At 39.4% G+C, this 26870-nt stretch overlaps 1 protein-coding gene across 13 annotated transcripts in view; it reads left to right on the top strand.

The window, feature by feature from the left end:
- RYR2 (ryanodine receptor 2) overlaps nucleotides 1-26870 on the top strand; it is a 768472-nt gene that overhangs the window by 476981 nt on the left and 264621 nt on the right. For all 13 annotated transcript variants that reach the window (XM_040464903.1, XM_040464902.1, XM_040464892.1 and 10 more), the window contains 2 exons: nucleotides 13297-13505; nucleotides 15589-15763. In XM_040464903.1, coding sequence (XP_040320837.1) covers nucleotides 13297-13505; nucleotides 15589-15763 — 384 coding nt within the window. The remainder of the gene's footprint in view (nucleotides 1-13296; nucleotides 13506-15588; nucleotides 15764-26870) is intronic.

Here is a 26870-nt window from a genome sequence, read left to right as displayed (position 1 = left end):
CTTTCTTTCTTTCTTTCTTTCTTTCTTTCTTTCTTTCTTTCTTTCTTCTTTCTTTTTAGGATTTTCTACCTACATAACCATGAGGTCTCCCCCCAGCGCCCCAAAAAGTTTTACTTTTTCCTTTATAATTATCATGCCTTTTTGTCTTTTGACTTATTGAACTGGGAAAGAATTACAATGTTTAATAAAGTGGCAAGGGAGATTATCCTGCCTTATTCCCAGTCTTAAGGGAAAAATTTTTATTGTTTCATCATGAAGTATGATGTTAACTGCTCTTATCACCATGAAGAAGTTACCTTCTCTTCCTAGTTTTCTGGGAGCTTTTATCATGAATGGGATATTAAATTTTACCAAATATTTTTTTTTGCCATTTATTGAGAAGATTATATATTCTTCTCCTTTATTCTGAGAATACTGTGAATAACATTGATTTTTGAATGTTAAAACAAGGTTGCATTTCTAATACAACTCTGCTTAGTCAAGGTGTGTTATCCATCTTTATATATACCTGGATTCTCTTTGCTATTCTATGAAGGATTTTTATATCTAAATTCATAAGCAATACCGGTATGTCATTTCCTTTTCTTGCAACATCTCTTTGTCAGCTTTTGTTATGAGGGTAATCCTGGCTTTGTGATACAAAGTAGGAAATGTTCCCACTGTTCTCTGAATTTGAGATAGTTTTGTATTATCTTTTACTGAAATGTCTAGAATTTATCATTAAAACCATCTGGACCTATGGTTTTATATTTTAGGAAAGGTATTTGATCATGAATTCAAATGTCTTTAATAGCTATGGGAGATACTTAGATTGTTTCTTCTTATGTCAGTGTTGATAAGTTATGTTTTTTTCAGTAAGTTTGTAAATTCACAAATTTCATGAATTCAGTAAATTCATTTAAGTTGCCGTATTTATTGGCATAAAATTGTTCTAATGTCCCCTTATTATTCCTTTAATGTTTGGAGGGTCTGTAATGCCACTTCTTTCCATTTTTGGTATTCACAGTTTATGTTTCTCTTTTTCTGTCATGGTCAGTCTTCTTAGGGATGTATTGACTTTACAAACCTTTCAAAGAGTGAATCAATCTTAAATGTATTTTTTGGAGGTTAAACTTTTTGACATTTGCTTATTTTCCCACATCACCAATCTTGGATTATTATGAGTCACTTGTCACAATTATGAGTGGCTTTGCATCACGTCTCCTCAGAAAGATGGCACTGTTGAATGACTGTGACGTCCTGTGGACAACTTCATTCTTTGATCACTGTTAGAGCTCCTGGTTTCACAGCCCCGTGAGCCCCCTTTGCAGTGATCTATTAAATGTAATTAAAAAATATTTTTGATGTTTATTTATTTTTTGAGAGAGAGAGAGACAGAGAGACAGAGCATGAGCAGGGGAGGGGCAGAGAGAAGGGGAGACACAGAATCTGAAGCAGGCTCCAGGCTCTGAGCTGTCAGCACAGAGACCAACACAGGACTTGAACCCACGGACCTGAGCTGAAGTCAGACACTTAACCCACTGGGCCACCCAGGTGCCCCTAAGTGTAATTTTTAATGAACAACTAGGTATATCAGGCATATAAATATTTACTAATAACACAGCACTATGTTAACTAGACTTGTAGTGATCATTTTGCAATATATATAAATATTAGATCATTCTGTTGTAATATGAAAATAATACAATGGCATATATCAGTTACCTTAATAAAAAATAGACAAATAGGCAATATATGTAAATAGTAAGGGAAACTGCATCGATTTAAAAACACATGAAGATATTTCAGATCTCCCTAATCATTAGAGAAATGCAAAATAAAATATTTATAGGTTTATATCCAACAAATTAAAATAATTAGAAAGCTATATGATACCATGTGTTGACATGGATGTGACACAATGGGAACCCTGTGCATCTCAGTTCAAAGTATAACTTGGCAAATTTGTTGCGTGAAAAGCTTGTATTATGTAGAAACCATGAGTATGACCCAGCAAATGGCACACTTGGGTGTAGAAACACTCATGTGTAGGTCTAGACACAGGTGTGGAGGAATGTGTTTATTATAGCACTATTTGTGATTGTGAAAGCTGAAAGTATCCTATGTGTCCATCTCTGGGAAATGTTGATAGATAAAAATAATAGAAATGTTAAAACCTAGCATGCAGCAATTCAGAAGCAGTGATCATGAAGTACGGAATAGAGCAGGGATATAATACAATTAATATAATTTCTGAGTACCTTACCGCTTACAAAAACACAAACCTGTCCAAGGCAAAACAGCATACACATTGGAGTGATGCCAGTGGTGGACACGGAGTGAGGAAATGCATTTCAGGATCAAGGATTAGGGAAAAGGAAAAAAGTAATAGAGGAGACTTACACAGTCCAACAGAAAAATATAAATGACATGAATAGTGTAGTGTCGTAACTCCCCAACACACACACACACACACACACACACACACACACACACACACACCATAAAGTAAAACAAAGCACCAGATTAGACAACACTCTGGCGCATGGGAGCTGGTTAAAAATATCATGGTACATTCATACAATGGAATATTATGAAGTTCTTAAATATAATGAAGTGCCAATAGGAAGCAATCTCAGATGTATCATATTAAGGTAAAGTAGCAAAGTCCTGAGCTCTGTGAAGAACATGGTACTATTTGCATTATAAAAAAGAATATATGTAAATGCTTGCATATGCACAGTCTGACTCTGGAAAGACACAGAAAACAATGGTAACAGTGATTGCTTCCAGGAAAGATAACCAGATAGCTGACAGACAGCTGTGGGAGGGGAGATTTACATTTTGCCGCATATCATTTTTAAAAAAATTTTGTACTCTATTTGCATTACCCATTCAAACAAACAAAAGAAATGCACTGTTTAAAAAACTATATATGGTTGGTATCCAAGAGGGGGAGTCCGTTTTACCCTGTACAAGATGTGCAGTATATGCCACAAAAAAATAATCAGTGATGATTATATTTTAAAGACATTATCAGTCAAGGGCATAGTCTGTGTCAGTTCCATCTGTTGTATTCACTTTTACGGATAACCTTTTTTGGATACTGCATAAGATGTTATCTTTATGACATATAGTTTTACACTATTTACAACCATAATATAATTTTATCTTCTTAACACCCTTGTGAGGCTACCTTACAGTTACCTACTTTCTTGTGACTTATGTGAATTTCAAGGAGAAAGGGAAGGAGTTCATGTTTATAAAATCCATGTTTGGGTTTCATGTTACTTCCATATTTCAAGTCATCTTCATGTCCACTTGACTCTAATACATAGTTATTGAACATCTACTCTGCCCAGGTCTGGGGATTCAAAAATGAGTAAAACAGTTTTTGCCCACAGGTAGCTCTCAGGGTAGGCAAGGAAGAGAGACTGAATTGTCCACACTACTATATGGTGTAAGTGTTAACGCTCAAGTGTCATAGCACAGAGGGTTTAACTCAGCTTAGTGATGTCAGAGCAGTCTTCATAGAGGAAGTGTATTTGTTATCTATTGCTGTGTAACAAATGTCCCCCTAAAATTTAATGATGCAGCGAACATTTGTTATCTCTGTGGTTAGGAGTTTGTGAGTGGGTTAGTCAGATAGTTCTGGATCATGGCCTTTTTATGAGGTTGCTGTCGAGTTGGTCAGGGCTACAGTCATCTGAAGACTTCAGTGGGGCTGGAAGATTTGCTTCTAAGAGCTCATTTGCATGATTATTGGCCAAAGGACTCAGTTTCTCTCTGGCTGTTGGCCAGAGACCTAAGTTCCTTGCCAGCAGACCTCCTCAGAGAGATGCTTGAGTGTTTTCACAGAGCAGATGACATCCCCCGCATGAATAAGACATAGCATGACGGGGAGACCTCAATGCCCATTACATTTACTTCTATCATATTCTGTTTGTTAGATGTGAGTCACTTAAAGAGCCCGCACTCAAGCCCACACTTTTTGAAAGGAAATATGGCAAAATATTTGTAGACATGTTTTAAAACCACCTACTTTACCTACTTAAAAGTAGGCAAAGCAAGGGTAATATTTAGAAGGATGCATAGGAATCAACCAAGTCCCGTGTATTCCAGGCCAAGAGTATGGTATGTAGAAGAGCCTGGAACCACAAAAGAGCATTACACATGGGGACTTCAGTGTTGCATAGCTGAATTTAGAGTTTGAGAAGTGGCAGGAAATGAAGTAGAGGAGGCAAAGATTGAAAAAAAAAAAAAATATTTTTCTCTTAAAAAAAAATAAGTGACTCTTGGGAGAATGGGTTGAATGTGAACAAAAGTGGAGGTGAGGACAACTGTTTGGCGGCTACACAAGTGATGTTGAGGAGTATTGACGGCCCGAGCTTAGGCAATACTGTGAATAGAGACAATAGGGCAGAATCGTTTGACATTTAGAAGTAGAATCAGCAGAAGGACAAAGCGGGTGGCAGGGATGGTTTCTGGGTTGGTAGATGCCAAGTACATCCACATTCACAGGGAACACAGGATTCAGAGCAAATAGAGGTGGGATTTTGGGGGAGATTCCAAGTTTAATTGTAAACACTTTGAGTTTGAAATGCCTGAGAGACACTAGACACTACCACGACTCAGTTCTGGATATAAACGTAAAGCTGAGGCTACCGCAAGAGAGGAAGAAAGGATTAAAGATTAAATATTTCTTTTTTTTTTTAAAGGGAAGCATTTGGACATTTTTATATGCTAAGGGAAAGGACCAGCAGAAAGTGGGAGGTTGAAAATAAAGGAGAAGAGCTGGATCAAGTGTAGTCTCTGCAAGGGTCAGGGGTGAGATCAGACCACGGATGAAGGGACCAATCTAATATAATAGGGAGAACACCTGCTCCCCTAAATTTAGTGTGAAAGAGGTAAGGATTAAAGAGAAGGTAGAAACCTATGTTCATGGAAAATTAGGATGAAACACAGGGAATTCTTGTTATGTGCTTACTGTTTTCTGTTGAAATAGAAAATGAGCTTATTTGCTAAGGGGCAAGAGTGAGAAAGGGCTGGACGGTGTCAGAAGACTTGAAGAGAACAATGAAGATTGGCTGGAGGTAGAATTCTAGGCTGGCTTTTTCTTTTTCCTTCAGCACTATGTGTATGGCCTCCCGTTGCCTTCTGGCCCCCATGTTTTCTGATGCGACACTGGCTGTTACTCTTATTGAAGATCCTTGCATGTGACGTGTTTCTTCTCTCTTGGTGCTTTCAAGACTTGTTGTCTTTCAGTAATTTGATTATGATGTGCCTAGTTTAGATTTCTTTGAGTTTATCCTACTTAGATCTTGTGGAGCTTCTCAGAACTGTAAATGAAGGTCATCAAATTTGAAGAGTGGTCAGTGTTTCTTTAAATATTCTTTCTGCCCTATTCCTCTCTTCTCTTGCTGAAATGCCCATTAGACCTGGGTTGTCACACTTGATTGTATCCCAAGGGTCTCTGAGGCTGTTTATTTTTCTTCATTCCTTTCCCATGCTGTTTTCCATACTTGATAATCTTGGTGGATCTATCCTTAAATTCTTTGATTATGTCTTCTGCTAGTTTAAACCTACAGTTGAGCCCCTCTAGTGGATTTTAACTTCACTTATTTTACTTTTCAGGAATTTCTGTTTTTTTGTTTTTTTGTTTTTTTTTTAATAATCTCTGTCTCTTTATTGATAGGTTCTTTTTGGTGAGGCATTGTTCTCATAATTTCCTTTCGTTCTTCAGACATGGTTTCTTTTAGTTCTTTGAACATATTTAAATGAGCTAATTTATGGGGTGCGTAGGTGGCTCAGTTGATTAAAGCGTCTGACCTTGGCTCAGGTCATGATCTCATAGCTCATAGATTTGAGACCCGTGTCAGGCTCTGTGCTGACAGCTCAGAGCCTGGAGCCTGCTTCGGATTCTGTGTCTGCCTCTTTCTCTCTCTGCCCCTCCCCTGATTGCTCTCTCTTTCTCCTCTCTCAGAAATAAACATTAAAAAATTTTTAAAAATAATAAAATAAAATAAAATAGCTAATTTAAAATCTTTGTCTAATAAGTCCAGTATCTGGGCTTTCTCAGGGACAATTTCTGACTCCTTTATTGTCCCTGTAGGAGACATACTTCCTTGTCTTTTTGCATGTCTCCCTATTTTTGTTGAGAATCAGATATTTTAAATAACATAATATAGCAACTCTGGAATCTCCCCTCCCCCATGGTTTGTTATTGTACTTGTAATTGTCGTTTGTTTGTTCATCGGCTTTCTTAACTAGCCTTGTATATTTTGTTTTCTTTGTCATTTGTAGTCCCAGGAGCCTCCGTTTCATTAGCCTCATGGTCGGCTAGTGATTGGACAGAGACTTTCCCAAATGTTTGGCGCTTACAAGTCTCCCAGTCTTTGTTGAGGGAGGGGCTCTGTGTGCATGTTGAGACATAACTCCAATACACAAGCAGGCAGTCCTCACCTTAGCCTTCACTTACCGCTTGTGTGGAACCTTAAGGTGTCCCAGAGGTCAGAACTTAGGACCTTCTCAGGTCTTTCTGAACACGAACACACACACACACACACAGAGCCCTGGGTGTGAGTGTGGCTTTCTGGATTCCCAGGATTACACTGGAAGTTTTCACAACCTACTAAGGACATCTCATTCCTCAGCTCTTCTTCTGAAATTTTCGGTCAGCGTGTTGGTTGCCTCACTGTTATTGCCACATCACGCAGCTGCAGTGTTAAAAAATTGCCTCTGATTATTTTCAACAAATGCCTTTTGGGAAATGATGGTTTGCATTGGGCCAACAAAGTCAGACCAGATAAAGAAAAGCCTTGCAGTGGGATTTTCTGACAAACTACTGTGAAGGGAAAATAATGACAGTTATCTGTGAATTGGGCTTTGGAGGGTTTCCAGCTCCATTCTGTTCCCTCTAGAATCTTCTAGGTTACTGATTTACACTGTAATTGAGAGGCTGTTGATTTCCACTGTGCCACATACCTAGCAAGAAGGGGATATCACTAACATAAGTTAAAATACCAGTAAGCCTGGGGCGCCTGGGTGGCTCAGTCGGTTAAGCGTTCGACTACAGCTCAGGTCACGATCTCACAGACCGTGAGTTCGAGCCCCGCGTCGGGCTGTGGGCTGATGGCTCAGAGTCTGGAGCCTGCTTCTGGTTCTTTGTCTCCCTCTCTGTCTGCCCCTCCCCTGTTCATGATCTGTCTCTCTCTGTCTCAAAAATAAACGTAAAAAAAAAAAAAAATTAAAAACAAACAAACAAACAAAAATACCAGTAAGCCTGCTGCTGTCCTTACAAACATTCATCCATTTTGATTGAGTAACACTACCCAGATTTTTGCCAGACTTTGGTTAATTTCCAGAGCTCTGAAAAAAACTTGATTTGGACAGTTTTTTCCAGTGTTGTCACTGCTTTTATGGAAGAGGATTTTTAGAGATCATTACTCGGCCATTCCTGCTGATGTCACACAGCAATAAAGATGAGACATAGCTGTTTTGTGGGATGGAAAAGAGAGCTAGCTGCAAACAGATGAAACAATTGCAGAGAAACATTAATGATCCAGTTGAGATTGGAGACTATGAGGTGGTAGTGGTGCCTGCCAATCTCTTGTTTGCCAGCAAGGTCAACAGAGCACGTATAGATGTTGAGAAGAATGAAGAACCCGAAACCAGACAAAGATTGGGGTGAACAGCAAATAAGAAGAGAAATAGGGCCAGGAAATCTAGAAACCTATGCAGATAGGGGCACCTGGGTGGCTCAGTCGGTTGAGTGCCCGACTTCAGCTCAGGTCATGATGTCACAGCTCATGAGTTCGAGTCCCACGCCAGGCTCTGTGCTGACAGCTCGGAGCCTGGAGCCTGGAGCCTGCTTCAGATTCTGTGTCTCCTTTTCTCTCTGCTCCTCCCCTGCTCACACTCTGTCTGTCTCTCTCTCTCTCTCTCTCTCTCTCTCTCTCTGTCAAAAATAAATAATAAAACATTCAAAAAAATTTAGAAAGTTATGCAGATAAGGAAGGGAAGCCCAGGAAGAAGTTAATGTGTTTAAAAAGTGAATATGTTTGCAAAGGAAATGAGAAAACCAGGAGGAAAAAGTGATCAGAGGATGGTGTGGTTTCTGAACATTAGGAATTTAGAGAGAACCGTTGATCGTTGATGGACAAGGTTGTCCCCCTGAAGTTACATGAGCAAGGAACAGTGAGGCTAGGATAGTACACTCTGCGGTGGAGGCTGAGACCCTGTTTCCTGCTCACCAGTGTGTCCCAGTGCCCAACAGCATGCCTGCTTCATAGTAGGGATTTGACTGATCTTTATAGAAAATACCTAAGACAGATTTGTTTTCTAATTGAAGGAATCAATAAGGGGAGAAAATGACATCTGAGTTAGGTGTTGAAGGGATCAAAATGTCCACAAGTAGAGAGTAGGTGCGACAGGGCATTTCTGCCAGAGGGAAAGTGTATCAGATGTAACCAAGCATAGAAAGCGTTGACGGATGATTGGTAGTCTAGTTAGGCTAAATTAGAGGGTATAAGTAGGTAGAAAACACTGTTGGTCGCAGGTGAAGGATTAGGACAAAATATGGAATATCTTGAAAGCCCAGATTAAAAAAAAATGTGGGTAGATGTGTGCAAGGAGTTCCAGCCCCAGGAAGTTTTAAAGCAAAAGCTTGATGTGTGATCACAATTTACAATAGCAATGTAACTATGGCAACAGTGGGAAGGAACAGATTGGAGGGGGAGAGTGCTCAGAGATAGAGAGACCAGTTGGGAGGCTTTGGAAAATTTGTGATATTCAGAACAAGGGTGGGGGAAATGGAAGTTAAAAGATAGATGGGAGAGATTGTGTGGAATAAAGCAAAATAAAACTGGTGATCACTGAGATAAGATTAAAAACGTAACTGGCTATATACTGCCCTAGCTGGTATTAAAAAAAAAGTTAAGGGCATAAAAATTTAGATAAAATGGAATCTAACCCTATGCAGTTTTTTTTTTTTTTAAGTTTATTTACTTATTGTGAGAGAGACTGAGAGCGCGCATGAGTGGGGTAGGGGCAGAAAGAGAGCAACAGAAATTATCCCACGCGGGTTCCATGATGTCAGCACACAGCCTGAAGCATGGCTGGATCCCAGGAGCCATGAGGTCATGACCTGATTCCAAGTCACACGCTTAACCGACTGGGCCACCCAGGTGCCCCTAACCCTATGTAATTAAATCAGGGCTACAATTTATTTTCCACTCATCAGCAGAATGCTTACGTATTCCAGATTGAATATGAACTCAGTGGTGTCTTTGGAGTATTGTTCTACAATAACATTTTAAAACATTTGAAAAACTAAGTTATTCTTATTGCAAGGTTTTATCAAGGTTTAAATTGTTTGATTAAACATAATACCAGGAGGCTACAAGGATGACTGGTTAATCTCAATCATTTTAGAAGTTATTATATGAGCACACTTGAAGGATTTTAGGTACATGTGAACATTTTAAAGAGACTAGCCTGCCTGCCTTCATAGTATATGGTAAATAACTTACATTTTCAATACATAATTAGACCTTGACTGCCCTCTAGCGTAAGAATCTTCTAAAAAGTACAGTTTGGAGTACAGCATGTATGGGTGCTTAGGCTCCGTTTGATCAGTCACTGCTGTGTGGCCTCTCTGTGCTAGGATCTGTGGGGTACTGGGAACACAGGATTTTCCCAGACCTTACCCTTTATCTTGAGGTCACTTGTTAAAGGCATAATCCCTTAATTTCTTCTTCTCTGGGTATCGCTATTCTTGGTAAAATTCGCTGGGAATACATCTGCTCACTGCGCCAGTTTTTAATACCAATTATCATTATGTTCATTGTGACAATATAAGAAAATCACATATACACACTTACATGAGCTAGAATTACCTACCAAGCTTCTACGAATGTCGAGTGTTGAACATGAAGGAAAGCATAAGAATTGCGTATTTGGAGGAGCGCTCTTTGCCTTTGAGACTGGTGCTTGCCCATTGGGTATTTGCCTGGATTCCTGTGTCCAGGGCTTGGAATAGTCTTTGTTCCTAGATTCAATTTCGCAGGCCCGTGAAGAGCATCTCCTTTGTGTCCAGGTGATCGATGCCCCAGAATATGCAAAAGAAATTTCTTGCAGATTGCCTGGATCTTTTTTCTTTAAACTTCTGTAGATCCAGATTTTCATTAAATATTGGAATTTCGTCAAGAAACGAATGCTGAACCATTGCTTCAATAAACCCTGGTTGTCAGCTGCCCTACACTAATGTGAGAAATACCGAATAGGAGCTATGGATCACACAGGCATTCAGAGGAAGATCCATGGAGGTTACAAGTCCCGTGCATAATGGTGTCTGTGAATAGCATGTGTGTTTCTGTTTCAGATTGAGTCTCATCGGGGAAGTGTAGGTACAGTAGCTAAGGTCAGGGGAAATAAAATACCAGGACTAAGAAATTCTGCATTGTTACCGTGATTGCCACGTATTTTCCATGTACTGTTCCCTATTTTCATTACCTGTATTAGCGGAGAGGATTCAGTGTTATTACCAAGGGTAATTTGTAGTGGGCTTTTAAGGAAATTATCTGTTATAGTTTTTATATCAAATTTGCCTTCCAACCTATTTAAGCTGATAAGAAAATTTGTTTTCATTCCTTGATTATACAGTGTGCATATGAGTGTGGTCCAATGTCCTGGAAACATAAAAAGGAAAAAAGAACATGTGAGTTTTCTAGTAGCTTAGTTTTCTAAAGAATGGAATATTTTATGCTTAGAAAATTGGGAGTTTAATTTATTTGTGCATACTGGAACATAATGTATGATTTTATTTGAAAATATGACATAACGAAAAATAAGGATAACTACGGGATGGCTTTTTTATTTCATGAAAATTAATTTCCAAACGTTTGTATGGATCATGGCTCATGTTCTGTATGTGTTAGATTAGTTCAGGGAGGGTTGTAACCACGATTTAAGGAAGTCATGGATCAGTGTGCTGTTTCTTCAGGAAATACTAAGTCTGAAAATCTGACTTCCATCTTTTTAGTACTGCAATATTTAGAACTATTTTCTTTTCTTATTTTTTTTTAAGTAGGCTCCACACCCAGTGTGGGGCTTGAACTCACAACCTCGAGATCAAGAGTCACATGCTGTACCGAATGAGCCAGACAGGTGCCCATAGAACTAGTTTCTTTATACCAGTAACTGCCTTCAAGTGTAAAATCTGATGATTTTTTTTTTCCCTCAAAAAGTAGTTTGCTGTCCTGTCTTTCAAAAACCATTGTTACTAAGTAACAGACATGAGAATTTTTTATCTTTCACCATAGAGATGTTTCTCTCTCATTCAGGTTCCTGTCCACCCCCAACTTGAATGCATTAGAAGCAAACATTTTCCTCTTCAGAGGATTTTGTACGTGCAGTGTCCTCCATATGTTATTTTAAATGTCTGACTTTTAAACTCTATTAATGCATTTATTCTTCAGTAAGATGTTTGAATGTAGTGCATGACATGTGTGTGCACGTGTGTGTGTGTGCACATGTGAGGGTACATACGTAAGCACTCGTGTAAGGTCGCATTTCGAATTTGAGGCTCTCGCTGCTGGAGACACGACCCTTGCTTGGAGCCAACAAAGTCGTTAGGTATATGCGTATGGGTGTGTTTGTGGGGAAAAGATGAAACAACAAAGCATTGCTCATTCAGAAACTTAAAAAGCTTTTGAAAGCTTTGTCAATAGATACAGTTCACCTCTATGTCCTGCAATCGATGGAAATATCTTAGTCCATTGTCTCTTTATGCCAGTCTCATCTTCAGTAGATGGTCTAGCTGTGTGTTTACTGGTGCCCTTTAAAGCTTATGTGGATCATGTTTATGGTTGTTGTTTGTTCCTATCAAATCCGTGGCTAAGCTGATATTAAACTTCTGTTATTTACGATGTCTTTCCCGACTCTTAAGAGGACAACAGATGAGCACCTGGGTGGCTCAGTCCATTAAGCGTCTGACTTTGGCTCAGGTCATGGTCTCAGGGTTCATGGGTTTGAGCCCTGTGTCAAGCTCTGTGATGACAGCTCCGAGCCTGGAGCCTGCTTCAGATTCTGTGTCTCCCTTTCTCTCTCTCTACCCCTCCCTTGCTCTCTCTCTCTCTCTCTCTCTCCAAAATAAGTAAATACATAAACATTAAAAAAAAAAAAAAAGAACAGATGAGAACAAATACTTAAGCAGTACCTACTGACTCTGCCAGCTACTGGAGGCGGGGTGGAAAGAACACAGGCTGCAGCATTAGGCGGCTCCGGAATGCTGCCACTTGTCACTTGTGTGACTTTGGTCAACGTCACTTAAATGTCGTCTTCCATCTAACCCAGGTCTTAGCTGAGCTGATGGTTTATCCTTTGACTTATCAGTTCAGTGGACCCTTGTCTCCATGCCCCATTGATTTCCTAGGGACTTATGTTTTCATGGCTGTCCTGTACTCCTGGCATTTTCAATCTATGTGTATCTTTATTTTTACACACACACACACACACACACACACACACACACATATATAGATATAGACATAGGTATAGATATAGATATAGGTATATAGATAGATAATCTAAATATATATATATGTATATATATATATATATATGATATATATATATGTATATATTTGCCCCACTGATCCTGATGTTGGACTTGACCCTTTTGTTTCCCCTCACAACTTAAACACAGCGTTTGTATGTGTAGCACATTATGATGAAAATGTGAGATACTGGAAGAGTTTTGTCCTTAACCATCTTGTCTGGGAAATCTGTCAATGGTTACCCTTCTGTGCCATTTATCTCTTTACCTTGCGGCTTTCTCTCTGTCTTCCTCACTTCCTGGCAGCTTCTTCCTTCTCTCACATCCACAAGTGTCTACTCATTTCTTGTGCACAGCAGTTCAGATCTCTTTTATTGGCTTCTTTCCGGCCATGTCGTCAAGTTCATCTCAGATTCTGTTGGCAAACCACCAAGAGGCTGGTAGGTGTTTTTCCTGCAGAAAGATAATTCCCTGCTGAACAGGGGCTGAGGGAGGAAGCATCACCCACCTTGCAGTGTAACTGAGGTTTGATAACCCATCTCTCCATTGGAAGCCCCTTGTCTTTTCCCCTCCTCGAAGCTGGTTCCTTGTGATAGTGGCCGATCATATGTATGAAAACACTTCATACAACGTGAACCAGAGTAAGAGAGATGGTATTATTACCAACTTCACAGTAAGTTTAGTTACTGATGTTGTGTGGTGTCCTGTCTCCTCTTGCAATGTCCTATCCAGTGGTCACCGGAATCTCTTTCCATTCACAGCTGCCCGAGCCGAAGTGTGTAGCGGCACCGGGGAGAGGTTCCGAATCTTCCGCGCGGAGAAAACCTATGCCGTCAAGGCAGGAAGGTGGTATTTTGAATTTGAGGCTGTCACTGCTGGAGACATGAGAGTCGGATGGAGCAGGCCACGTTGTCAACCTGACCAAGAGCTGGGCTCAGACGAACGTGCCTTTGCTTTTGATGGCTTCAAGGTGAGCAGACATTGCTGAGCACCAGACACCGAAATTTGTAGGCTCCGGGTATTGTAGGCTGCTGTGTCCCAGGCATCTACATACTCTGTGTGTGTGTGTGTGTGTGTGTGTGTGTGTGTGTGTGTGTGTGAGAGAGAGAGAGAGAGAGAGAGAGAGAGAGATTGATTTCCGCTGCCATTCCTTTGGGTAGGGCAGTAAAATCAGGACTTTCTGGAGCACACACTCAGGAGAAATAGTTCCCAAGAAAATTTTGTCCTTGTAATCTCAAAACATTTCCCCCACAGGGAAATTCAAGAAGTAACACATTGCTACCCAAAAAATGAATCATCCTTATCTATCAGAAGTGTTAAAATGCATATGCTACTTTGGAGCGCCTGGGTGGCTCAGTGGGATAAGCTTCTGACTCTAGATTTCAGCTCAGGTCGTCATCTCACAGTTCATGAGCTCCAGCCCCGTATCAGGCTCCGTGCTGATGGCTGGAGCCTGCTTGGGATTCTCTCTCTCCCTGTCTCTGCCCCTGCTCGCACTCGCTCTCCCTCTCTCCCCAAAATAAATAAACATTAAAAAAAAACTATTAAAAATGCATACACTTTGACTTAGCAATTCCATAGAAGAAATTTATCAATGATAGGTAAACACATTTAATAGCCACAAGAATGCTAGAGACTGTTGTTTATAATTACAAAAAGTTTTCATTTTCAGCATTATTAGTAATATTTCTTAAGGTGGATGGAAGCTGGTCAGGTGCTTATTTTATTATTTACTTACACATTATATAAATGTTTAAAGATTATTTTATGTACATAAATTATTTAAAAATAAAAAAAATAATATGTATATGAACCTAGCCACAATAGAATGGTAGTCATTTTTTGATTGATAAAATTATAGAAATTTCAGTCTTTTCTATTCTGTGATTTTCTTCCATGAATTTACATTCCTTTCATATGAAGGGGAAAAGTTATTTTTAATTAAAAGGAATGTTAGAGTAAATAAGCAATCACGAGGAGATTTAACATTTGAGTACTGAGGTAGGCATGAGTGGGACAGCATTTCTAGGCTAGAAATTAATAATGTGTCTTCCAGGGGACAACAGACCCACTTTGTTGTGAAACACCACATTTCCTGAACCTGTTTTTTATTTCAGATAGAAAATCTAACACTTATTGAAAGCTAACACCTTCTGAAATAAAATTTTTAAAAGTAGAGTGTATTATACTTGAAAATAATCATATCATTACTTTACATTGGTGACTATACCCCCTGACATATCAGTTTGCAATGAAGGCGATGATTGAGGGGAAAATGAGACTTATCTGACAAAATAATTGATGTAACTAATTTTGATCCCATAAATCATTGGAATGTACTTATAGATTCATAAGTCACATTTATCAAAAATGTGTTTGAATTGTATTTATAATGTGAAATTTGGCCTCTGTATACAAAACATTGTTGGCACATTTAATTTTTGGTGTATTATTTCAGTAAACATCCTAAGAATATTTTTAGGTTTGATTTGGAGCTTTTTAAGTTTTAGTATATCTTGAAATGCTTCAAGATGTCTGTTTTGTTAAAGTATCCATGCCATTGGTTCCAAGGAATGGAATTTTATTTTGAAGTAGATGAAAACTAGAATGTCATTTTCAGTGATAAATTCTCAGCTTTATTCTCTACTCATAATTCTTTGCATTTTGGGGGAATGGAGAAAAACAACCCAAATCCTGAGAAGCATTCATTTTAGTGAGAAAAAATAACCTCTAAAGACACAGAGGTTTGTTTGTTTGTTTTAAGTAGAAAGTGTGTCAGGTTTGATTTTTAAAGTCATCGTTCCTCAAAGTAATGACATAGCATTTGGGTTGTTCTTCAAGATTCCATAGCATACAGTGTTAATCAAAGGGACGTAGAATTCCCAGGCACCTCCACATCGCTTAGGGTGTGTGACCCGCTGGTGCGTGGGGTGGCACTGAGCCCTTCCTCCTGCTGTGTTACTAGAAGGAGCTGCTGTGAGTCATACCAGTAGTGGTGGGTGGGTGCTGTTCTCCCGGCTTTGTCTGTGACAAGAGACTCTTCTGTCCCTTAGGCCCAGCGGTGGCACCAGGGCAACGAACACTATGGGCGCTCTTGGCAAGCGGGCGATGTTGTGGGATGCATGGTGGACATGACGGAGCACACCATGATGTTCACACTGAATGGCGAAATCCTTCTGGATGACTCGGGCTCAGAACTGGCGTTCAAGGACTTCGACGTTGGTGACGGTAAGTGGCCTTCGGGTTCGCAGCACAGCGAGGCCGATTGTTCTAACGTTTCATAAGCAGCCATCTTCGACGGTGAGTGAGCAGATGAGTTGCAGCTGTAAATTGCCAGGGTGCCATATGGCTTATTTGATCAGACACCCTTGAAATTACTTTAGCAGAAACACTACCTCTCCTGCTTAGCTAGGATTTCAGTAAGGCAGAAATGGCTTTTATGCATGTGAATCAGAAAATAAATGGCAGGCAAAAGGATAGTTTTCCACAAACGTTAAATTTTCATTTAGAACTTCCCTGTTTAATCAGCTGCTTATAGCTTCTTTCTGTTCATTCATTTCACAAAAGTGTAATGAGGACCTGCCACATGTCAGTCCCTCCGCTGGATGCTGAGATGACAAAGATTAATAAAACGCTGTCCTATTTTTATGTAGATTACAGTATACCGGGGAAGTCAATACTGGAATAATTTCTGTTCAGTGGGGAAGCTCTAAATTGAAGAAACGCAGAATGTTCCATGGAAGCACAGTGCAGGGCTTTGAGGTGACCTTGAGCAAGGTTGTGAAGGAAAAGTGAAAGCCCTTTGGAAATAAATGAAAAATTCATTCTTCAGAGCTGCCCTTCCAGGAAGTTGGCCACTGGCCGCATGGGGTTATTTGAATTCACGTTAATTTAAATGAAATAAAGTTACAATTGAGTTTCCCAGAGGCATTTGCTCCATTTCAAGTACTCAGTGCCCCCCTGTGGCTAACTGGTGCCTCTCCTGAACAGCTCAGACTTAGAGCCTTTACATCATCACAGAAAGTTCTTTTGGATAGTGTTGCTCTAGAGCATGTAAGCAAGACAGTACTTAACAAAATACTATACAAATATCTCATTTTAAAATGAGTAAACACATTTTTCTTTCAAAATGGCTTTGGGATATAACTTATTATTTGAATATATATATATATACATATATATATATACATATATATATATATATATATATACATATATATATATATATATATATAGTCATGGATTTTAAGAGATATACCTCAGTCGGTATTTTTAGTATTTATAAACCGGTCCCTGATCCTCAAAAGTTATCCAGTTCATTCCTTGATTTAAACTCTATATTCATTCATTCAACAAGCTTTTAATTAAAAAAAAAACTTTTTTTAATGTTTATTTATTTTTGAAAGAGAGAGAGAGAGAGACACAGAGTGTGACAGGGGAAGAGGCAGAGAAAGAGGGAGACACAGAATCCAAAGCAGGCTCCAGCCTCTGAGCTGTCAGCACAGAGCCTGATGCTGGGCTCAAACTCCTGAACCGTGAGATTATGACCTGAGCCAAAGTCAGATGCTTAACCGAATGACCCACCCAGGTGCCCCTTAAATTTTTTTTAATGATTAGTTATTTTTGGGGGGAGGGAGAGGCAGAGAGAGAGACACACACAGAATCCAAAGCAGGCTTCAGGCTCCAGGCTCTGAGCTGTCAGCACAGAGCCCAACGCGGGGTTCAAACCCATGAACTGTGAGATCGTGACCTGAGCCGAAGTTTGACGCTTAACTGACGGCCACCCAGACACCCCATCATTCAACAAGCTTTGATCAGGCACGTCCATCATTTCTCAAACACAGATTTGTAAAACTAATGGGAATCTTATTATTTTATAACTTAATTTCTGTTTTGCACACGTGTGTGTATCTCTGGGTGGAGAAACTGGTACTCTACCGACCCATCACTCATCTCCCTTTCTCTGGGATTATGTTTGACTGCTAATGTATCTGGGGGCCAGGTGGGAGAGGGGCTTCTTCTGTGTTCTGTGTCTGTACTGGCCAGTACCATGGGTATGTCCTGAGATTTTATTGTTTAATTGGTTGTTATTTAATAATTGTTGCATACTATGCCTTCCTTCATCGGAAGTAAATGCCTATTTGAGTTCTTTTGTTAAATTTATGCCACATAAATCTATGTGTAATGTTAGAATTATAAACCATGTGGAATGCTCATCCATACTGTTTAAGCATGTAACAAATGTTCATGCCACAGCACCGTTGCAAAGACCAGTCACCATCGTGGTGATGAACTGGACTGAGTGAGTCTGGCTGGCACAGTCATGTAAACAGCATTTTTGATTTTACACCTCATAGCATTTCAAAAATTTTTTAAATGACTTGAACCCTATACTGGTACATCTGCTGTACAGTTAATACAACATTCTGATGGATTATCTGGAAAATTTATGGTGCATATTGTTGGGCTTTTGTTGGAGGTGTTGGGGAGGTATCTTTTGGTCTCTAAGGCATGTTGTAAGTTTCATGTAGCCATGATCATTAATGATTAACAATTAGCAAGTGGTCATAATTCTAGACTTTCTTCCATAAAATGGAGTTTTATGCCTATGACTTTAAAATACTTTTTAGAGTGGAATTTTCCATTTCTCTCTCAATTATCTTTACATAGCTTACTAAAAAAAATAGGAAATTCGATGGGTATGCTCTGGGTATAACTATAACGGGACACTCTGAGATGGGCTCCTTAATTGACCCACCACGACTAAGAGATAGCCCTTGAGACAACTAGGGTTCAAAAGAGCAAGTTTGAAAAACCATTTATTTAGTTCAACAGATTTTTTAGCACAGGAATATGTTGTAGTTGCTAAAGCACTACGGTGGCCATCCTTGGATCCTGTCTACTCAGAAGGATAGGGGAGGGGAACTCTAATGTGTGCGGGGCATCCCCAAGCATTCCTCTTCATCGGGCATCATTAGAAGTATATATAATTCTCCCCGTGTGTATGCAGTTAACCCATCAGGAGTCATTTTTATCACAAACCATGTTGTGTATAGTGTGAATGTTGATATTCACGCTTTTACACACAGAGTTCCGGTAGCCAGACACCTGCCCCTTTGCAAGAACCTGAAAGGAGTTTTGACTAATCCAGTCCATCTTCGTAAAGCCGGAGATTATTATCCCATATCAACTTTAGGACTCAAGCTTTTTAAGTAATCATTTTTTATATGGAGTGTATATACTTCCTCTTGATATACTTCCTCAAGAGCCTAGTGGAAGTGAGTCTTACCATGTTAGGTAGGGGACAAGAACAGGGCTAGTAGAAATTTGAAATATATGTATTTATATTATTTATATATTTATAATTTAGATTTATGATTTATAATTAATATATATTATACAATGTATAATACATTACATGTATATATAATTTATATAACACACAATATATTTATAATTTATATTTATGTTATATATTACAAATACATATAATTTATATTATTTGTATATTATTAATACGTATTTTTTCATTTATCTTACCACATAGTTCTTTTGATTGCCTTAATCATCACTATACATGTGTCTAAGCTCACCGTCTCTGTACCAATAAGGAGGAATTAGGATAATGGTAAAACCTGCCAAAACAAGCATGGCACAGATATAAAGGCAGGTTGTAAGAAGAATGCAAACCTAAAACACTTACAAAATCTTTCAGTACTTTAGCAGCCGTGGTACCTTCCTGCACTAAGCAGTCTGTTGTCATAAATGGTTTTCAAACTTGTGATATGGCAAGAAATGAAATTGGAAATGATGAGAATGAGAATAAAGGGAACAACAAATCTATCATTATTTGCCCATAATATGATTATTTGTCAGACAGTAATAGGAATCATTTAGCAAGGTAGCTAAATTTCCATGCTAGATGCAAATGTGAAACTGAATTAAAAAGAAGATACCATTTACAGTAACTTCAGGTATTTTCAGTAACTAATTTTCACTCTAACCTAAGGTGTACAATACCTTTACAGAGAAAAATCACTGAGCTTTATTGAGAGATTAACTGTATTAAGAGATTTATCATATATAGTCAGCTGATCTTTGACAAGGATACCAAGACTACATAATGGGGAAAGGTTAGCATCTTCAATAACAAGTGCTGGGAAAACTGGATATTCACATGTAAAAAATAAAATTGGATCCTTCATTCAATTCTGGACCATACACAAAATGTTCTTGTGGCTATACACAGAATGATATTGGACCATACACAAAATCAACTCAAAATGGACTAAAGACTTAACTCTAGGACCGGAAACTGTAAAATTCCAAGAAGAAACATATGGGATTGGCTATTTGGCAGTGGCCTTGGCAATGATTTTTTTGGATATGATACCAAAAGCAGTAAAAAAAAAAAATGGATAAATGGAGTTATATCAAATTAAAAACCTTTTGCACAAGAAAGGATGCCATCAACACAATGAAAAGGCAACTTATGCAATGGGAAAAACATATTTTCAAGCTGTATATCTGATAAAGGGTAATTTTTTAAATTTATAAGAAGCACCTGCAACTCATTGGCAAAAACAACAACAAATGACCCTTTTCAAAAATGGACAAAGGAACATAATAGATATTTCTCCAAAGAAGACATACAAATGGCCCTCAGTCATATGAAAAGGTGCTCAACATCACTAATCACCATGGAAATGCAAATCAAAACCAGAGTGAGATATCACTTCATACCTATGAGCAAAAAAACTAAAGATAGCAAATGTTGGTGAGGGTGTGGAGAAAAGGAAACCCTCATGCACTGTTGGTGAGAAGGTCAACTGGTACAGTCACTATAGAAAACTATATGGAGATTCTTCAAAAAATTAAAAATAGAACTGTGTCATCCAGCAATCTTCCTTCTGGGTATTTATCCAAAGGAATTGAAATTAGGATCTCAAAGAGATCTCTGCAATCCCACATTCATTGAAGGATTATTCACAATAGGCAAGGTAAGGAAACAACCTAAGTGTTGACAGATAAATGAAGAAAATGTGAAATGTACATACAATGGAGTATTATTCAGCCTTAAAAAAGATGTAAATTCTGCCATTTGTGACAACATGGATAGCTGGAGGACATTATACTAAGTGAAATAAGCCAGATACAGAAGGACAGATCCTAAGTACTACATGATACCATTTACATGATGAATCCAAAATAGTCAAACTCCTAGAAACAGAGAGTGGAATGGTGGCTGCCAGGGGCTAGGGAAAGGGAAAAATGGGGAAGTGTTAGCCAAAGGATAGAGACTTCCAGTTATACAAGATGAGTACGTCCTAGAGAGCTTCTTCCTTTAGTTAACTATAGGCCTGAATTATATGCCTAAAACTTTGCAAAGAAGGTAGATCTTATGTTAAATGTTCTTACCTTACACCACACATATGCGCGCGCACACACATACACACACACACACACACACACACACGTTGATGATGATGATAAAAGTAAGAGAGCAGGAGGAAGCTTTTGGAGATAACGGATATGTCTGTGGCATAGATTGTGATGATTTCATGGATGTATACTTATCTCAAAACTCATCAAATTGTGTACATTAAGTATGTATAGCCTTTGATATGTCAATCATACCTTAGTAAAGTAGTTTTAAAAAGAGATTTATTACTGAATAAATGAGAGCTGTATTATGTTCATGGAGGAGACAACAGCCTTAAGATATTAATTCTTCAAAATTGATGTATGGATTCAATCCAAACATCATGCTTCATTCATCAAAGTCTCAACAAGTTTTTCACGGAGCTTGACATGATGTCTCCCAAATGTATATAGAAGAATAAAGGGCTCCAGTATCTAGATCATCATGATAAAGAAGAGCAAGGATAGGGTATATGTCCTACTATATTTATTTTAAAGGATAAAATAAATACGGATTTATTTTGAAGCTATCATCATTGAGACAGAGTAGTATTAGTGCAGGGATAAGCAAGTTAATCAGTAGAGTATAATAGAGATGACAGAACACGAGCACATGTATGGAACCTTCTATTTATTTTATTTTTATTTTATTTTATTTTATTATTTTATTTTAACATTTATTTTTGAGACAGAGAGAGAGCACGAGCAGGGGAGGGGCAGCGAAAGAGGGAGACACAGAATCTGAAGTAGATTCCAGGCTCCGAGCTGTCAGCACAGAGTCCATCGTGGGGCTCGAACTCGCAGATCGCGAGGTCATGACCTGAGCCCAAGTTGGATGCTCAACCGACTGAGCCACCCAGGCACCTAAACTTTGTATGGAGCCTTCTAATGTGATGGGTGGAATGTCACAACGGTGGGAAAAGGAAGATTGTGAAAAAGGGGATCTGGATGGAAAAGATGAGATCAGAGAATTTCCTCACACCATATATGTGACAGCCAGCCCCAAATGGATTGAGGTCTTAAATGCCAAAAGGAAAACTTTGCACTCCTAGTAGGAAATATAGACAAATCTTCTAGACTATGGGGATAGGAAACCTTTCCTTTAGAGTAGAACAAACAAATATAAATAAAAACCAGTGATTATAAATGACTGGTAAATCTGTACAAATTTAAGAACTTTCATTAAAAGAACAGTAAGAAAACCTTAAAGAAAATGGAAACACAATTTATTAGTGGGGTAGAGAGACTCAAATGCAATGTAAACAGCTGAAAAAAATGTTAGTATTAAGAGAACATGAAGAACTGAAATCTGTTAAAAAAAAAAAAAAAAAGGATGAAAAGCCATGAGTTGACATCTCATAGAGGAAATTCAGGTGGACAATAAACATTTGAGGAAATGTTTGTTATTATTAATGATCAGGGAACTGCAACCCCATAATTAGATGCTATTTTATGTCTGTTTTCTCTTGACAGTACACATTGGTGCTCTTGCTGAAAAAAAAAAAGTTTGACAGAATCACTGCAAGTTGAGTATTTACATACCCATGACCCAGAAATTCTATTCCAGTTGTCCCAGTGACATTTATACATGTCTACAGCAGGGAACATGAACAAGAATGTGCATAGGAACACTGCTCACAGTAGCCAAAGCCAGGGACCCATCAGGTGCGCACCTGTAGGAGAGTGGATGAGTAACCTGGGAAACTGTAGTGATAGATGACAAGAGGAATATTTCAAGGAACGAAGTAAGTCATGAAAGAGAACTATGGCAGGCAAAGACAGTGCCCCGCAAAGACGTCCATGTTCTACTCCCTAAAACCTCTCAATAGATTACCTTGCCTGGAAAAAGGGATTTTACAGAAGTGATTAAGGTAAGAATCTTAAGATTGGAGGATTATCCTCGCTTATCTGGGTGGCTCCAATGTAATCACTTGAAGGTCTTTTGAAGAGGGAGGCAGAAGTTGGGGGTGGGCAGGAAAGAGAGAAAGAGTGAAGAGATTTGAAGATCTTGGCTCTGAAGAAGGAGTAAAGAGCCAGGCATCAGGGGCAGTAGGAAGCCTCTAGAAGCTAGAAAGGGCAGGGAACAGATTCTCCCCCAGAGTCCGGAGTCCCCAGAACGAACACAAGCCCTGTGGACAGTTTGTAGCCCAGTTAAAATCCACTTTGGACTTCTGGTCTTCAGAAATATAAGCTAATACTTAATTGGTTTTATTTTAAGCCACTAAATTTGTCGTGTTTTGTTACAAAAGCAATCGGAAATGAATACAAGAATAATATAGCATGTTACCATTTTTTGTAAAAGTTTTAAGCAACCAAAACTTTCTAAGTCTATTTTAAAAGTACATACAAAGAAAATAACAGAGTGCTGATTTTAGGATTTAAGGTGATGATGGTTTCCTCAGGTGGAGGGAGGCAGGGAGATGGGAACATCAGCATGATATGGTTGATGTAGGCTATTGTTAAGGCTTTAGTTTCTCCATTGGGCAGTGGGTTAGCAGACACTTATTACAGTTTTTTTTTTTTTAATGTTTATTTATTTTTGAGAGAGAGACACACACAGAGCACAAGCTGCGGAGGTGCAGAGAGAGACAGAGACACAGAATCTGAAGCAGGCTCCAGTCTCTGAGCTGTCAGCCCAGGGCCCGACGCAGAGCTTGAACCCATGAACCACGAGATCACGACCTGAGCCGAAGTCAGACTCTTAACCGACTAAGCCACCCACGCACCCCACTTAATTACAGTATTTTAAAAAGTCCAACTAAAGAAGCAAAAGCAGGTCATGACAAGAGTGCATCAAGAACGACAGTTTGTAATTAATCCACCTTCCACTTCTGTGCACTTGAGATTCTTAAAGAAATACGAGATTCATGAGCATGTCCGTAGAGCTTTGGGGAATGACCTAGTAGAGGGGGAAATTGATGAAATATCGTCTGAGAGACGATATTAACTGAAATGAAGTTCCTGATAAGGTGAAGAGGGGTGTGATCTCCAGCACAAGAAATCAGGAAGAATCTTTCCTTTTACAGCAGAGAAACTATGGGTATGAGTATAAGGAATAGTAATGGCCTGTGTCTGAAGAGTGTGGTGCCTGTGTTTATGGGGGGGCCCTCTGGGCAAAATGAATGGCTTCATATTTCCCACAGCCCCAACTTTTGTTCTCTGTTTTCTCCATCTTCTTCAGCTTTCTCATATTTGATCGCCTTGTGTCCCACATGTTACCTTGGTCCCTCTTGTTGCTTCCTTCTCTGGAATCCTGTCTCGGGGAGAGGTCTCCCTGTCCACATTCCAACATAACATCTACACAAGAGAATTCTTTTGAAAAGATTTCTGAATTCTAATGGTGCCCCAGCCCTTTTGGGGAGGTGCATCTCATTGGAATCTCTTCTCCCAGTCTGCAGTTATGTTGAGGTAGTGGGAATGGTCTTCAATGGCCATGTTCTTTCCCCTTCAGTGTTTCCCATCCTTAGGGTCAATCTGAGGCCACCTCAGGGAGGGAAGAGCCCTTCATCGAATACCTGTAGCCGCTCCAGGCCTCAGGGAGAAATGACCTTTTCCTCGGTAAGCTTTTGGATTGGGTTTATCTCTTGCTTTTTGGTGTCAGCAGAATGCAAAATCTCAAAGGCTGAGATCTGTTTATTAGCCTAGAGAAAAGAAGCCAGGAAGACTACTAACCAATGGCTTTTTCTCTAGGTCTCTGGAGGGACTGAAGGAAATCTTGTGGTTCACACATTATCTAACCAAGTGCCCCAATTAAAAAAAACAGAATCTTAGTCCCAAGTACCAGCTCCTCGCAAATTGTGCTTTTATTTTGCTCTTTGCCCTCTTCCCTGCCTTATGAGGATATTTTATTACTTAAAGCACACTCATAGGGCAAATTTCCATAAGTCAAAAACTAATCATCACTAATTTCAATAGGAAAAATAAGGGTGCATCCCCGAGCCTCCCAATTAAAGCTCGTTTAGACTAAAGAAATACCAGATCCCCCTAAAATTATGTCAGTATTGAACATGGTTATGCCCTAACTTAAAAGACATTCCCTCCTTTATTCGTTCTTTGATTTGGTTGTTTATGGCTCTCAGTCTTTCTCTTAACTCTCAAGTAGTATAAACTTCAGATTTCCTCACAAAATATAAATGTAAAGAAAAATGTAAATGTAAGAAAAGCAAAATAAGGGGCACCTGGGTGGCTCAGGTGGTTAAGGATCTGACTCTTGATTTCGGCTCAGGTCATGATCTCATGGTTCCTGAGTTTGAGCCCTGCATCAGGCCCCGCACTGGCAGTGGGGAGCCTGCTGGGGATCCCCTCCCCCCCTCTCTCTCTTTAAAAATAAATAAACTTTTAAAAAAAAAAAGGAAAGAAAAACAAAATAGTGACAGTAAAGCGAAAAAGAAAATAGAAAGACAAAGGAATGTTGGTGAAAACATGGGAATAGTATGACGTTTACCTGGCACATTGAGGTCTCAGGGATGATGGTGCACAGAATTTTCTGGAATACATAATGTGTGTCCCACACTTCTTTCAAGAATGCATGCAGTATGAGCCAGTTCTTACTACTATGAAGATGAATGCACATCTTCTGCTGGGGCTTGCTATCTCCCGAAGTGTGTGAAAAATCAGTTTTGCTTCCTTATAAAAAAAGAAGAAAAAATGCCTTGTGAGAGTATTAAATGAAACTCCTCCTAGAAGTCAGATTCTTCTAATCCACAGATTCCTTCAGGGTCCCTTGGGACTCAGCAGGCACGGCTTCAGAGAAGATGTGTCTGCTGGTGAATACAGCATTCTGAATGCAACCACGTCTGTGTCCCTGTTATGGACTGAATTGTGCCTTACCCCCATCCAAATTCATATGTTGAGCCCTTAACCCCCTAATGTGACTATATTTGGGCCTTTAAAATAATAATTAAGGGGCACCTTGGTGACTCAGTCGGTCAAGCATCAGACTTTGGCTCGGGTCATGATCTCATGGTTTGTGAGTTTGAGCCCTGCGCCGGGCTCTGCACTGACAGCTCAGATCCTGGAGCTTACTTCAGACTCTGTGTCTCCCTCTCTCTCTGCCCCTCCCCCACTCGCAGTCTGTGTGTGTGTCTCTCTCTTTCTCTTAAAAACAAACAAAACATTAAAAAAATTTTAATATTTTTAAAAAAATAAAGAACTAATTAAGGTTAGATGAGGTCATAAGGGTCAGGCCCTACTCCACGATGACTGGTCCTTATACGAAAACAAGGAGACGTCGGGGGCGGGGGGGGGGGTGGTGCCCACGCACAGAGGAAAGGCCATGGATGGTGGCCATCCGCAAGCCAAGGAGAGAGACCTCAGGAGAAACCAGACCTGCGGACACCTTGATCTTGGACTTGTGAGAATCAGTTTCTGTTGTTTAAGCCACCTAGTCCGTGCTATTTTGTCATGGCAGCCCCAGCAAACTTCTACGCTGCCCGCCTCTACATGTAGCCCCTGCTCACCTAGTACCACTCTTGATTTACTCCTGAGTGCCGAGCCTCCTGTTATCCATAGTTTGAAGAGCTCATCGTACCCTTAATGTAAAGCAAGTAAGAGTCATTTAAAGTCTTGCCATATGGTGAAAGAGCAGTTATTTTGTCAGATTACCTGCATTTTACAAAGTTGGCTGTAGGTGCCTATCTTGTGTTGTGTAAGTGGCTCATCACACTGGAGCTTTTTCAACCTCGTCAGCTCTTCTGTAACTAAAGATCAGTTCGGAGTCCTCGGGGTCTGCATCTGTAATCATTATAATCAAATCCAGAAGTGAGGCTTTCCATGTCATACCTGCCACCTGGGAGGACAGTGAGCAGAATTCCTGGTGCTGAGTCTGCATGGGGTTTAGACTCCTTTAGACTAAAGAAATATTGTCAGAAGCAAAAGAGAAGAATATTGTTGGAATTGAAATAATCACATAGCT

The sequence above is a fragment of the Herpailurus yagouaroundi genome, unplaced genomic scaffold (assembly GCF_014898765.1).
Source record: "Herpailurus yagouaroundi ecotype Mexico unplaced genomic scaffold, PumYag 530, whole genome shotgun sequence".
Taxonomy (NCBI): Eukaryota; Metazoa; Chordata; class Mammalia; order Carnivora; family Felidae; genus Herpailurus; species Herpailurus yagouaroundi.
Note: the sequence above shows the minus strand (reverse complement) of the source record. Positions and strands in the feature narration are given on the sequence as shown.